The sequence below is a fragment of the Rhinolophus ferrumequinum genome, chromosome 16, assembly GCF_004115265.2.
Source record: "Rhinolophus ferrumequinum isolate MPI-CBG mRhiFer1 chromosome 16, mRhiFer1_v1.p, whole genome shotgun sequence".
Lineage (NCBI taxonomy): Eukaryota > Metazoa > Chordata > Mammalia > Chiroptera > Rhinolophidae > Rhinolophus > Rhinolophus ferrumequinum.
In genome coordinates, this window is record NC_046299.1 from 67,435,392 (window position 1) to 67,447,750 (window position 12,359).

The following is a 12,359-nucleotide window of genomic DNA, read 5'->3' on the forward strand; positions in this document are numbered from 1 at the left end:
TTAAATGCTCCAATCAAGAGACATAGGTGGCTGACTGGATAAGAAAGCAAGACCCTTGTATATGCTGTATACAAGAGACTCACCTCAAATCAAAAGACACACATAGACTGAAAGTGAAGGGTTGGAGTAAGATATTTCATGCAAATGGAAATGAGAAAAAAGCTGGAGTTGCAATACTTATATCTGATAAAATAGACTTAAAATGAAGAACATATTAAAAGATAAAGATGGGCACTATATAATAATAAAGGGATCGATCCGACAAGAGGACATAACCCTAGCAAACATCTATGCACCCAACATAGGAGCACCTAAATATATAAAACAGGTACTGACTGACATAAAGACAGAGATCAACAGAAACACTATCATAGTAGGGGACTTCAACACACCTCTGACAACAAGGGACAGGTCTTCCAGACAGAAAATCAATATGGAAACAACAGCCTTAAATGATATATTGGACCACTTGGATTTAATGGATATTTTCAGAACATTTCACTCCAATGCTGCAAAATACACGTTTTTCTCAAGCGCACATGGAACATTTTCCAAGATAGACCATACGTTAGGCCACAAAACAAGTCTTGATAAATTTAAGAAAATTGAAATCATACCAATTGTCTTCTCTGATCACAATGCTATGAAATTAGAAATGAACTACAGGAAAAAAACTGGAAGACACACCAATTCATGGAGGCTGAATAACTTATTACTAAATAATGAATGGGTCAAGCAGGAGATCAAGGAAGAAATCAAAAGATATCTTGAGACAAACGAAAATGAAAACACGACGACCCAAAATCTATGGGATGCCGCGAAAGCAGTCCTAAGAGGGAAATTCATAGCTTTGCAGGCCTACCTAAAGAAACAAGAAACATCACTAATCAACAGTTTATCCTCACACTTAAGGGATCTGGAAAAAGAACAGCAAAATAAGCCCAAAGGGAGCACAAGGAAGGAGATAATAAAGATCAGAGCAGAAATAAATGAAATAGAAACCAGAAAAAAAAATACAAAAGATCAATGAATCCAAGAGTTGGTTTTTAGAGAAGATAAACAAAATCGACAAACCTTTAGCCAGACTCATTAAAAAAGAGAGAGAGAGGACCCAAATTAATAAAAACAGAAATGAAAGAGGAGAAGTGACAACGGACACTGCAGAAATACAAAGAGTTTTAAGAAGTTACTATGAGCAACTATATGCCAACAAATTTGACAATTTGGAAGAAATGGACAATTTTCTAGAGGCGTACAACCTTCCAAGGCTAACTCCAGAAGAAACAGAAAACCTGAATAGACTGATTACCACCAGGGAAATTGAATCAGTAATCAAAAATCTCCGAACAAACAGAAGCCCTGGACCAGATGGCTTTACAGGTGAATTTTACAAAACGTTCAAAAAAGAATTATCACCTATTCTCCTCAAGCTCTTCCAAAAAATCCAGAAGGAGGGAAGACTCCCAAACACTTTTTTATGAAGCCACTATCACCTGATCCCAAAATCAGACAAAGACACCACAAAAAAAGAAAACTACAGGCCGATATCTCTAATGAACATAGATGCAAAAATCCTCAACAAAATATTAGCGAACAGAATTCACCAATACATTAAAAAGATCATACACCATGATCAAGTGGGATTCATCCCTGGTATGCAAGGGTGGTTCAACATCCGCAAATCAATTAATGTGATACACTACATTAACAAAATGAAAAATAAAAATCACATGATCATATCAATAGATGCAGAAAAAGCATTTGATAAAATCCAGCAGCCATTTATGATAAAAACCCTTAAGAAAGTGGGAATAGAGGGATCATATCTCAACATAATAAAGGCCATATATGACAAACCCACAGCTAACATCATACTCAATGGGGAAAAGCTAAAACCATTCCCCCTAAGATCAGGAACAAGGCAAGGTTGCCCACTATCTCCGCTTCTATTCAACATAGTGCTGGAAGTTCTAGCCACAGCAATCAGACAAGAAAAAGAAATAAAAGGCATCCAAATTGGTAAGGAGGAAAAAAATTATCATTATATGCAGATGATATGATATTATATACAGAGAACCCTAAAGACTCCACCAAGAAGCTGTTGGAGCTGATAGATGAATTTAGTAAAGTAGCAGGATACAAAATTAATATTCAGAAATCAGGGGCATTTGTATATACCAATAATAAAACATCAGAAGGAGAAATTAAAAAAACAATCCCATTTACAATCGCTCCAAAGACTATAAAATACCTGGGAATAAATTTAACCAAAGAAGTAAAAGACCTGTACTCAGAAAATTATAAGACACTGAAGAAAGGAATGAAGGAAGATATAAATAGATGGAAACACATACCGTGTTCATGGATAGGAAGAATTAATCTAGTTAAAATGTCCATACTGCCTAAGGCAATATACATATTCAATGCAATTCCTATCAAACTGCCAACGTCGTTATTCACAGAAATAGAACATATAATCCTAAAATTTATATGGGACCATAAAAGACCCCGAATAGCAAAGGCAATCTTGAGAAATAAGAACAAAGTGGGAGGTATAACAATACCTGACTTCAAATTATACTACAAGGCTACAGTAATCAAAACAGCATGGTACTGGCATAAAAACAGACACATAGATCAACGGAACAGAATAGAGAGTCCAGAAATAAATCCATGCCTATATGGCCATTTAATCTAAGACAATGGAAGCAAGAATGTACGATGGGGTAAAGACAGTCTATTCAATAAATGGTGCTGGGAAACCTGGACAGACACATGCAAAAAAATGAAGTTGGACCACCTCCTTACACCATATACAAAAATAAATTCAAAATGGCTTAAAGACTTAAATGTAAGGTCTGAAACCATAAAATACCTAGAAGAAAATATAGGAAGAAACTTCTCAGACATTACCTGGAGTAAGATTTTTACTGATATATCCCCTCGCGCGAGGAAAGTAAGAGAAAAAATAAACATGTGGGATTATATCAAACTAAAAAGTTTTTTCACAGCAAAGGAAACCATCAATAAAACAAGAAGGGATCCTACTGAATGGGAAAAGATATTTGCCAATGATATATCTGATAAGGGATTAATGTCACAAATCTATGAAATACTCACTCAACTCAACTCCAAAAAAACAAACGACCCAATTCAAAAATGGGCAGAGAACTTGAAGAGACATTTTTCTAAAAAGGACATACAGATGGCAAACAGACATATGAAGAAATGCTCAACCGCACTAACCATCAGAGAAATGCAAATAAAAACCACAATGAGATACCACCTCACCCCAGTCAAAATGGCTATCATCAATAAATCAACAAACAACAAGTGCTGGCGCGGATGTGGAGAAAAGGGAACCCTTGTGCACTGTTGGTGGGACTGCAGATTGATGCAGCCACTATGGAAAACAGTATGGAGGTATCTCAAAAATCTGAAAATAGAACTACCTTATGATCCAGTAATTCCACTCCTAGGTATCTATCCGGAGAAATCCAAAACTCCAATTCAAAAATCTTTATGCACTCCTATGTTTATTGCAGCACTATACACAATAGCCAAGACATGGAAACAACCGAAATGCCCATTGGTAGATGACTGGATTAAGAAACTGTGGTACATTTATACAATGGAGTATTACGCAGCCATAAAGAAGAAAGAAATTTTACCATTTGCAACACCATGGATGGACCTAGAGAACATTATGTTAAGTGAAATAAGTCAGACAAAGATAAGTACCATATGATCTCACTTATATGCGGAATCTAAAAAAAAGAATAAGTGAATGAACTAATCAGAAACAGTTTTGGAGACAAAGAGAAAAACTGAGGGTTGCTAAATGGGCGGGGGGGTATGGGGGAAGGGGGAAGGTGAGGGGATTAGAAAACAATCAGTAACCACAGGATGGCCACAGGGTTTGAAAATTAATCTGGGGAACGTAATTTAGTGGTTACCAGAGGGTAAGGGTGTTGGGGGGTGAGAGATGAGGGTAAGGGGGATCAAATATATGGTGATGGAAGGAGAACTGACTCTGGGTGGTGAACATATAATGTAATTTATAGATGATGTGATACAGAATTGTACACCTGAAATCTATGTAATTGTACTAACAATTGTCACCCCAATAAATTAAAAAAATAAATAAATTTAAAAAAAAGAAAAAAGAAAAAAAGACATTATGAGAAAACAAAAGACCAATATCTCTTATTAACATAGATGCAAAAATCTTCAGATATTGGCAACTCAAATCTGACAATGTAAAAGAGAATTATAAACCACAACCAAGTGGAATTTACTCCAGCTACAGAAGGCTAGGTCAACATTTTGAAAACTCAATCAATATAATCCAGCACATCAATAGGACAAAGAAGAAAAATACATGATCGTCATATCAATTGAAAAAGAAAAAGCAAAAGCTTTTGACAAAATCCTACAGCCATTCATGATAGCAAACTACAAATAGAGGGGAACTTTCTCAGTTTGATGAACACCATCTCTAAAAACCCAGAGCTAACATCACATTTAATATCTAGCCTTTTTCCCTAAGTGCAGGAGCAGGGCAAGGATATCCTCCTATCTTGACACTCTTACTTAATTTTGTACTACGAAGTCCTAGCTACAGTAAGACGAAAACAAAAACAAACAAACAAAAAACAGATAAAAAAGGTATATGTGTGGAAAGGAAAAATAAAACTGTCTTTATTTTTTATTTGAAGTCAACTGTCTAGAAGAAAAATCCCAAAGAACCTACAAAACAAAACAAAGCAAAAAACCTCTAGGAAGGTATAAGCAAATATAGAAACACTGTAGGATACAAGGTCAACATAAAAAAGTCAACTATTTTCCTATACAGAATAAACAACTGGAATATCAAAATTTTGAATGAAAATAAAAACACCATTTACAATAGCACACACACACAAAAGTATTCAAGTATAAATATAACACAAAATATACAGGGATTTGCAGAAAAACACAAAACTGATGGAAGAAATCAAAGATCTAAATAAATGGAGATATTACATATTCATCAATCAGAAGATTCAATACTGTTAAGATGTTAATTCTTTCCACCTTGATCTATAAATTCAATGCAATTCAAGTAAAAATCCCAGCTATTGTGTAGATATTGACAAAATCATTCTGAAGTTTATAGAGAAAGGTAAAGGACCTAGAATAGCCAACATAATGTGGAAAAACTAGATTCACATGACCTGATTTCAAGACTTTCTATAAAGCTACAAGGAACCAAGATTGTGTTTCTAATGAAAGAGGCACACAGATCAATGGAACAGAATAATGGGTCCAGGAACAGATCCACCAAAATATAGTCAACGTATTTGTGACAAAGGCACAAAGGCAATTAAATGAAGGTAAAAAGTCTTTCAACAAATGGTGCTTGAACTGGACATCTGTGGAGGGAAAAAAAAAGAGCCTTGACTCAGACTTTATACCTTACATAAATATTAAGTAAAAGTGAATCACAGACCTAAATGTAAAGTGCTAAACTAAAACTTCTAAAAGAAAACAAAGAACATAGAACATAATAGGAAAAATAATCTATGTAATCTGGGATTTAGTGATGAGTTTTTAGATACAACAGAAAAAGCACATTACATAAAAAAAAAAAATACATGGGTTAAGTTTTTTAAAAATAAAATCTGCTCTGCAAAAGACATAGCTAAGAAAATGACAGAACAAGCCACTGAACAGGAGAAAATATTTGCAATACATGTATCTAATAAAGAAGGTGCACCCAAAATATACAAAAGAACTCTTAAGTGTCAATAGGAAAACAAATGACCCAATTGAAAAATGGGCAAAAGATCTGAACAAACATGTCAGCAAAGACATATGGGGAGCAAATAAACATCTGAACTGATGATCAACATCATCTATCACTAGGGAAATGCGAATTAAAACAAAAATGAGATACCTTGACACATTTATTAGAATGGTTAAATTCAAAACAATGATAATATTGTCATGTGAGGCGGCCTGCGGGGTCTCTAGTTCCCGCTCCCCACATAAGAACGCAGGATCAGGCTAGGACAAAAAGGAACACCCACGGAGCCATAGATATGGGAGTCATACCACTCAGTATATTCTCACTGGCGGCTGGGCAAGACACACGTAGCAGGATCCACACCATCCACAGTCCGCCATTCACTTTCTCTGCCTGCCAACCAACCAACCAATCAACGGAGCCCCGCAGTTCCATCAGTAGCCAATTGGCTAACCGGTACAGATGACGGCCAACCAATCATAGTCGATGGTCATTCACCACCCCAGCCAGCACCTCCCCACGCGAGGCCAAGAGCCTGGAAACTGCTCTCTGGGACTCTGTCCCCACAACATCAATTTCAGTTCCAGATGCAAAACGACAGTTCTGATTCAGCACGTTTGTAAAACAGTTTGGCAGTTTCTCAGAAAGTTAAACATAGTCTTAAAACACGATCCAACAATTTCACACCTTAGGTGTTTGAAAACATGTCCATGCAAAAACCTACATGTGAATGTTTCTAGCAGCTTAATTCACAATGGCCAAACACTGAAAGAAAACAAAAGCCTATGGGTTAATGACTCTGAAATCACTTATACATGTATGCTGGAATTGAACAATTAAGTAAATGAAATATGGGTGGTGGTCGCCAGATTCTCCGTGTTAAGAGTGCGAGATTACGAACAAATAAGGGAGACGGCTAAATAGAATGCTTCATATGGTAATGATTATAGCAGTAGACATCAGTATGAAGTAACACTTAATATAGATACAGATGGTTACACACCGAAATATTTAGATATGTGTATATACATGAGTTAGTATACACACATATTCCTTGATCAGTCACCTAAGAGGGTCTACAAGCAATGACATACCAGTAGCAAGAGGTACACCTAGACTCCCAATCTTGGTTTCTATTACCACGCTGCCTAGTACCGGAGAGTAAGAAAGTATTCAAACAAAAACACAATAACGGGGCATGTCAAAAGGACACAGGAACCAACTAAAAATGCTCTTAATTAACAAAGCTGGAACAATGTGAATAGCAAAATGAACAAGGCAATATTGGACTATAACCAAAGTATAAAATACTTAGCTCAACTGATATAATAATTAAATTAATTAATAAATAGGAGAAAAGACACAAGTCTGTGCAGAAGTCCTAATAATTTATGTGGATACTCCACCATGAAGGAGGTGTAGCATAACTCCTATAAACAAGAATATAAACGAAGCCACTTTAAAATGGAGCTGGAGCTGCCTTGTCAGAGGAACTGCCTTCCAGGTCTTGTGGAATGTTAAAACAAAACAAAATAACCTTTGGACTGGACTGGGCCTAAGCAACCTTGTTTCCCAAAGAACTGTTTGCAAAGATAACAAGAGTAGTTACTATGATTACTGGACTGACAACTAAAAACACCATTAAGAATTACCATCACTGTTATGTTATCTGCACCAATAAAATGCCTTCCTCTAATTGATGTAACTGTTCCCCTTCCCTTTCTCATAAATACCCATGACCTCTGTCTCCTAATTACAACATTATTTGGGCTTCTGCCTGAATTAATGATTCCTGAATAACTATGCTTATTGATATCAATAAATGCTGGTTGTCGCTCACTTTGAAAGACCTTTTTATTTTTAAAACTCCCCACTTCCTACCAAAGAGTACAGTATGAAAACGAAGGAAAAAAGAGTAACTTTACAGTGGAGAAACTTGACCAAAAGACCTCAGCCAGGTGATCAATAATGATACATCAACTTGGTAAGTCAAGTCAGAGCTTTTACCCTTGATTTAACGTGACCAAATGACACTTTACCTCGGTGGTCTTCCTTCAAGAAACCCATAACCCCAGTCTAATCACAAGAAGAACAGCAGACAATTCCCAATTAAGGGGCATTCTACAAAACACCTGAGTTATACTCCTCAAAACTATCAACGTCATCCAAAACAAGGAGAGTCTCAGAAACTGTCACAGCCGGCAGGAGCCTAAGGAGACATGACGACTAAGTGAAATGTGGCACCCTGAAACACAACGTCTGCACAGGGAAAAACACCATGAGCAATTATCAAGACAAACAACAATACCAGAAAATAAGTCTGTAACTCGTAATAGACAAGCATTAGTATCCCTAATATATAAAGAGCTAACTAGACACTAAAAAAAAGTCAGAAACCTAGGTGCACAATGGGTGAAAGAAATGAACAGGTAAGATAGTTCACTGAAATAGAAATACAAGACACCTTTTAGCTACATGAAAAAATATTCAGCCTCACTCACAGTTAACAAAATTGCAGGTGCAAACTACATAAAATACCACTTTTTACCTATCAGTTGATGAAAGTCCAAAAGTTGAACCACATAATCTATGGAGAATAGCTGTGGAGAAACAAAGCACTCTCATGTAGTGTCAAGGGAATACAAATGATACTACAATCCCACAAGACTCATCAAGTTTATCAACTGTATTTACCCTTTGATCTGGCAATGCCACTCCTGGGAATTTATCTGATAGAATACATCTACATGTACAAGGTTATTCACTAAAACATGGCTTGTAGCATCAAAAGACTGGAAATAGTTAGCTAGTTAAATAAACTATGGAGCATCCACAATTAAATTACTATGCAGTTATAACACAGAAAGCAGCAGCAATCTATGTTGTTCCAGAGAGATCTCTGGGATAACCTACAAAAAGAAGTGAAAAATAAAAGCAAAAAAAATAATGGGAAATCATGTGCAGACTCAGTATTCAAAGTGTGGTTCCTTTAACGGCAGAATCAGCTTTATTTGGTAGCTTATTAGAAATGCAGAATCCGGAGCCCCACCCAGTTCTACGACATCAAAATCTACATTTTAACAAAATGCCAGTGATATACAAGTGCATCTAAATTTGAGAAGGATTAAGGATAATGGATTCCTTTTTAAAGAAAGAGGAGGCATACAAGAATATGCACACATATTTTCTTTTAACTGAATAAACACTGGGAAGACAAACAAGAAACTAGAAATAGTGGATACCAATAGTAGGGGACCATACACTCCAGTTGGTCTAGGTCTGTCCCAATATGTGCCAGTTGTCCCAGCATAATTGTTTGCAGAACATCTTTCACTCTCAGTTTAAGTGTCTCAGTTTAGATGATAAACAAATGGCAAAGTATCTAGAGGGAGCATTAGGTACAGACAGAATGGGAGTGTGAGTTTTTATTTACTATCTTTGATATCACTTTTTAAACCATGTTAATATATTACCAATTCAAAAATATTTTATTAAAATAAAAGACAATACTGGTCAGGAAAAATACGTAGACTGAGTAAAGCAATGGGCCAAGGACTGATAAGCAGTGGATATGCAATAAACCCAGGTATAAACAATGTCTGGAGCAAAAGGAACAGCTACTTCAGGAGGCGTAGAAAGGAATTCTGTCAGAAAAGGATGGCTAGGAGGACAGTGTCATACAGAACAACAAAGGAGACTTTCAAAACAAAGAGACTAAGGATAAGAGTGTCAAATGCTGCAGAAAGGTCAAATAAGACAAAGACAAAAACTGGATTTGACTACAACTTGGTGGCCTTTTCTAGAATTGCTTCTAGTTAGCAATGAAGGAGCAAGACTGCATTTATTAGGTTGAAATGTAAATGAGAAATGCAGAAACGAAAGTCAGAGTTGTCTACTCCTCCAGCTAGAAATACAAATGAGCTGACACAAACATTTATGGGGAGTTATTCTGAGGATATAAAGTCCCTCCATTCTGCCAGATCTTCAAGGTTTTATTCCTGAATCAAGAAGGCACATGAGAGAGCTGTCTACTCAACCCTCACTGTTTGGTCCCCTGAAAAATATATGCATTGAGTTCTGCTTTGGCACCATGCTGTTTCTACCATGAAATGAATACAGGCAATATAATGCATTTATTTCAGTGTTGTTATCAGAAAGATCAGAGAAAATTTTACAATAACTTGGATAACTGTAAAATTAAACATTTTACATCTAATTTTGCCAACTGTGCTACTTTGGATTTGTTATTCTTGCTACATTTCCCTTAATGTAAAGATTTGTCTATTTCTACTTTTTCATTTTAAAAATATGAACCCTTACATACTTTCAAAAACCCATTTTAAAACAAGTAGGAATACATAAACAAAAAACTCACCTGAGATCTGTTCATTTTCCGCTCTTAGTGGAGGAGGGAGTGCTGAGGGAGAAGGAAGGAAGAAGGAAGTCAGGAGAACTTGGCCTGCCTTGCAGTTTCTGGATTCACCTGCCTACACAGCTCCATACACAAGATACTTACATGTCCATGTGTGGCTCCAATATATGTTGAGCTTAGACATGACACTTTTCACAGAGTGTATGTAAACATTTGTTTCTTTTTGATTTATTACCAATTTAGGTTCTGTGACACAAAAATTAAAAACATGAGATGAGTTTAACATAGAACAGTAATCTAAAGAAGGAAACACTGTGGATTTGTTAAAACTGATGTTGCAGAGAAAATATACCCTCAAGCCATATTGTTTATCTATTTACCTTAATACCATTAATCCCTTGAGGTCAGATAATCCAAGAAACCTCTGAAAAAAGGGATGGGGATGTTTAAGATAAAATTTTTAAAGTCTGTTCTAACCTGCCAACAATTTTCAAAAGGGTCCTTTAACAGGAAACTAACTTTGATTTAACAGTGACAAAATAGGCAGTGGCTCAGACTCTGCAGACTCAACTTTTAATCTTGGTTTTACCTCTAACAAGTTCCATGACCTTCTCGGATTCAATTTTTTTTTCATCTTTCAAATAAGGTGAAACCAGATAACCTAAAAAGGACCTGCCTGCACTACCATCCTGTGTGTCTATAAGGCCAGGAGAGTGGGAACCTCAGCATCTGTCTACCTGCCATCAACAATGAGACACTGTTTGAGGGCAGCACTCCTCCATTAAGAGTGAACAGACTGAACCAAGAATGAGGGGAGTAGGGGATGTTTAGGCAGGAGTAATGACAGAATTGCCTTAGCTGTGGCTAGTGAGTCTTTCATCCCCGACTATACCCTCACAAACTCTCCACAGAGATGACATTTCCTGTGTAGCCTATGTGTCCACCCCTCAGCTCCAGCTCACCTCTCTCAAATTTGTCCCAGACCTTCCACGTCACACAGCCTTCGATGGCTTCAGGATACTGTCACGATTATACGTAACAAATAACACATGAAGACAAAATAAAAACTTGGGATCTGGAGAATGTTAGAGCCAGGAATGGGCCTTGGTAGCTAGGTATACTAGCCCTTTCCCTCTTCCTTTTCACCTTTTCACATTCAATTTTTTGAGTTAACTGGGTCACCAATGGGTTAACTGAGAAATGGAGGCCCTAGCGACTTGTCGAAGTTCCTCCAGCCGCATACATTGCATACAAAACAAAGCAATACAATAGCAGTTGACACAATGTGAGTGCTCAGAACATGATGCTCCGGGCTCCGTGACAACCGCATTTTACAGTTAAGGGATCTGAGTCCCACGCTGGCTATCTGGTCGGAGCAATGCATTTACTACCACCCGTAGCGCGGAGCGCCCGGGTCCCCTGTCCCCCGCCCAGCGCGCAGGCCACGCGTCGCGCACGCGTACTCGTTCTTTCCCGCAGCCCTCCGAGCGGGCCCAGCGCACACGTCGCGCACGCTCACTCCCCACCCGCGGCTACACGGCGGCGCCGCCCGTTCAGTGCAGGGGAGCCCGCGTCCCACGCCAGACCTCGGCCCGCGTACACAGAGAAGCCCCCGCCCGCCGTCCCCTCAGCTCCGTAGGTGTCGCAGACGCCTGGGGTACCGCCGAAGTCCGTGGAACTCCTACGCACCGCCGGCACCACCTCCTCCCCCGCACACCCCAGGCGCGCGCGGGGGTGGGGTGGGAGGTGGACGTGGGGGCTCTCGGCTCTCGCTCCCACCCTCTGGGGCTCACCCGCAGCTTCTGCGCCAGGGATTGTTTCCTCCGGGAGCAGGAGGCCGGTGAAGGACGAGCCCGGAGGAGGAGGCGAGGCGGAGGCGGAGGCGGCGGCGGAGGCGGCGGCGGCGGCGGCGGCGGCGGCGGCGGCGGCGGCGGCGGCGGTGGTGCACATGCGCAGACGGAGGGCGCAGCGCCGGGAGGCGGGAGAGCCGGACCTTGTCTCTTGGTAGCTTGGGCTGGAAAAGCGGCTCTGCCCTTCAAAGCGGTGCCTCACTCTTAGACTGTGACAGTGAGCCAATGGTGGTATCTAGATAATACAGTGTTTATGAAGCTTAAAGGCGTTAACGTATAAGCACGTAACGTATAAGCATAAATTGTTAAGTACCATATTTTGCTGTGTATAACGCGCACTTTTGCCCAA

At 38.8% G+C, this 12,359-nt stretch overlaps 1 protein-coding gene across 7 annotated transcripts in view; it reads right to left on the reverse strand.

Moving 5' to 3' along the window:
- ZNF248 (zinc finger protein 248) overlaps positions 1–12,039 on the reverse strand; it is a 30,231-nt gene extending 18,192 nt beyond the window's left edge. For 3 of the 7 annotated variants that reach the window (XR_004425338.1, XM_033130956.1, XM_033130953.1), the window contains exons 1-3: positions 11,954–12,039; positions 10,305–10,406; positions 10,164–10,205 (exon numbers count right to left, since the gene is read on the reverse strand). Coding sequence is in view for 4 of the 7 variants with exons in the window: in XM_033130956.1 (XP_032986847.1) it covers positions 10,164–10,178 (15 nt within the window). In the remaining 3 variants the exon portion in view is untranslated. Of the gene's footprint in view, positions 1–6,096; positions 6,182–10,163; positions 10,206–10,304; positions 10,407–11,122; positions 11,929–11,953 lie in introns of those variants that run through there. The other 4 variants (XM_033130957.1, XM_033130958.1, XM_033130954.1 and 1 more) reach the window with 4 other exon arrangements.
- Positions 12,040–12,359: the final 320 nt, after the last annotated feature.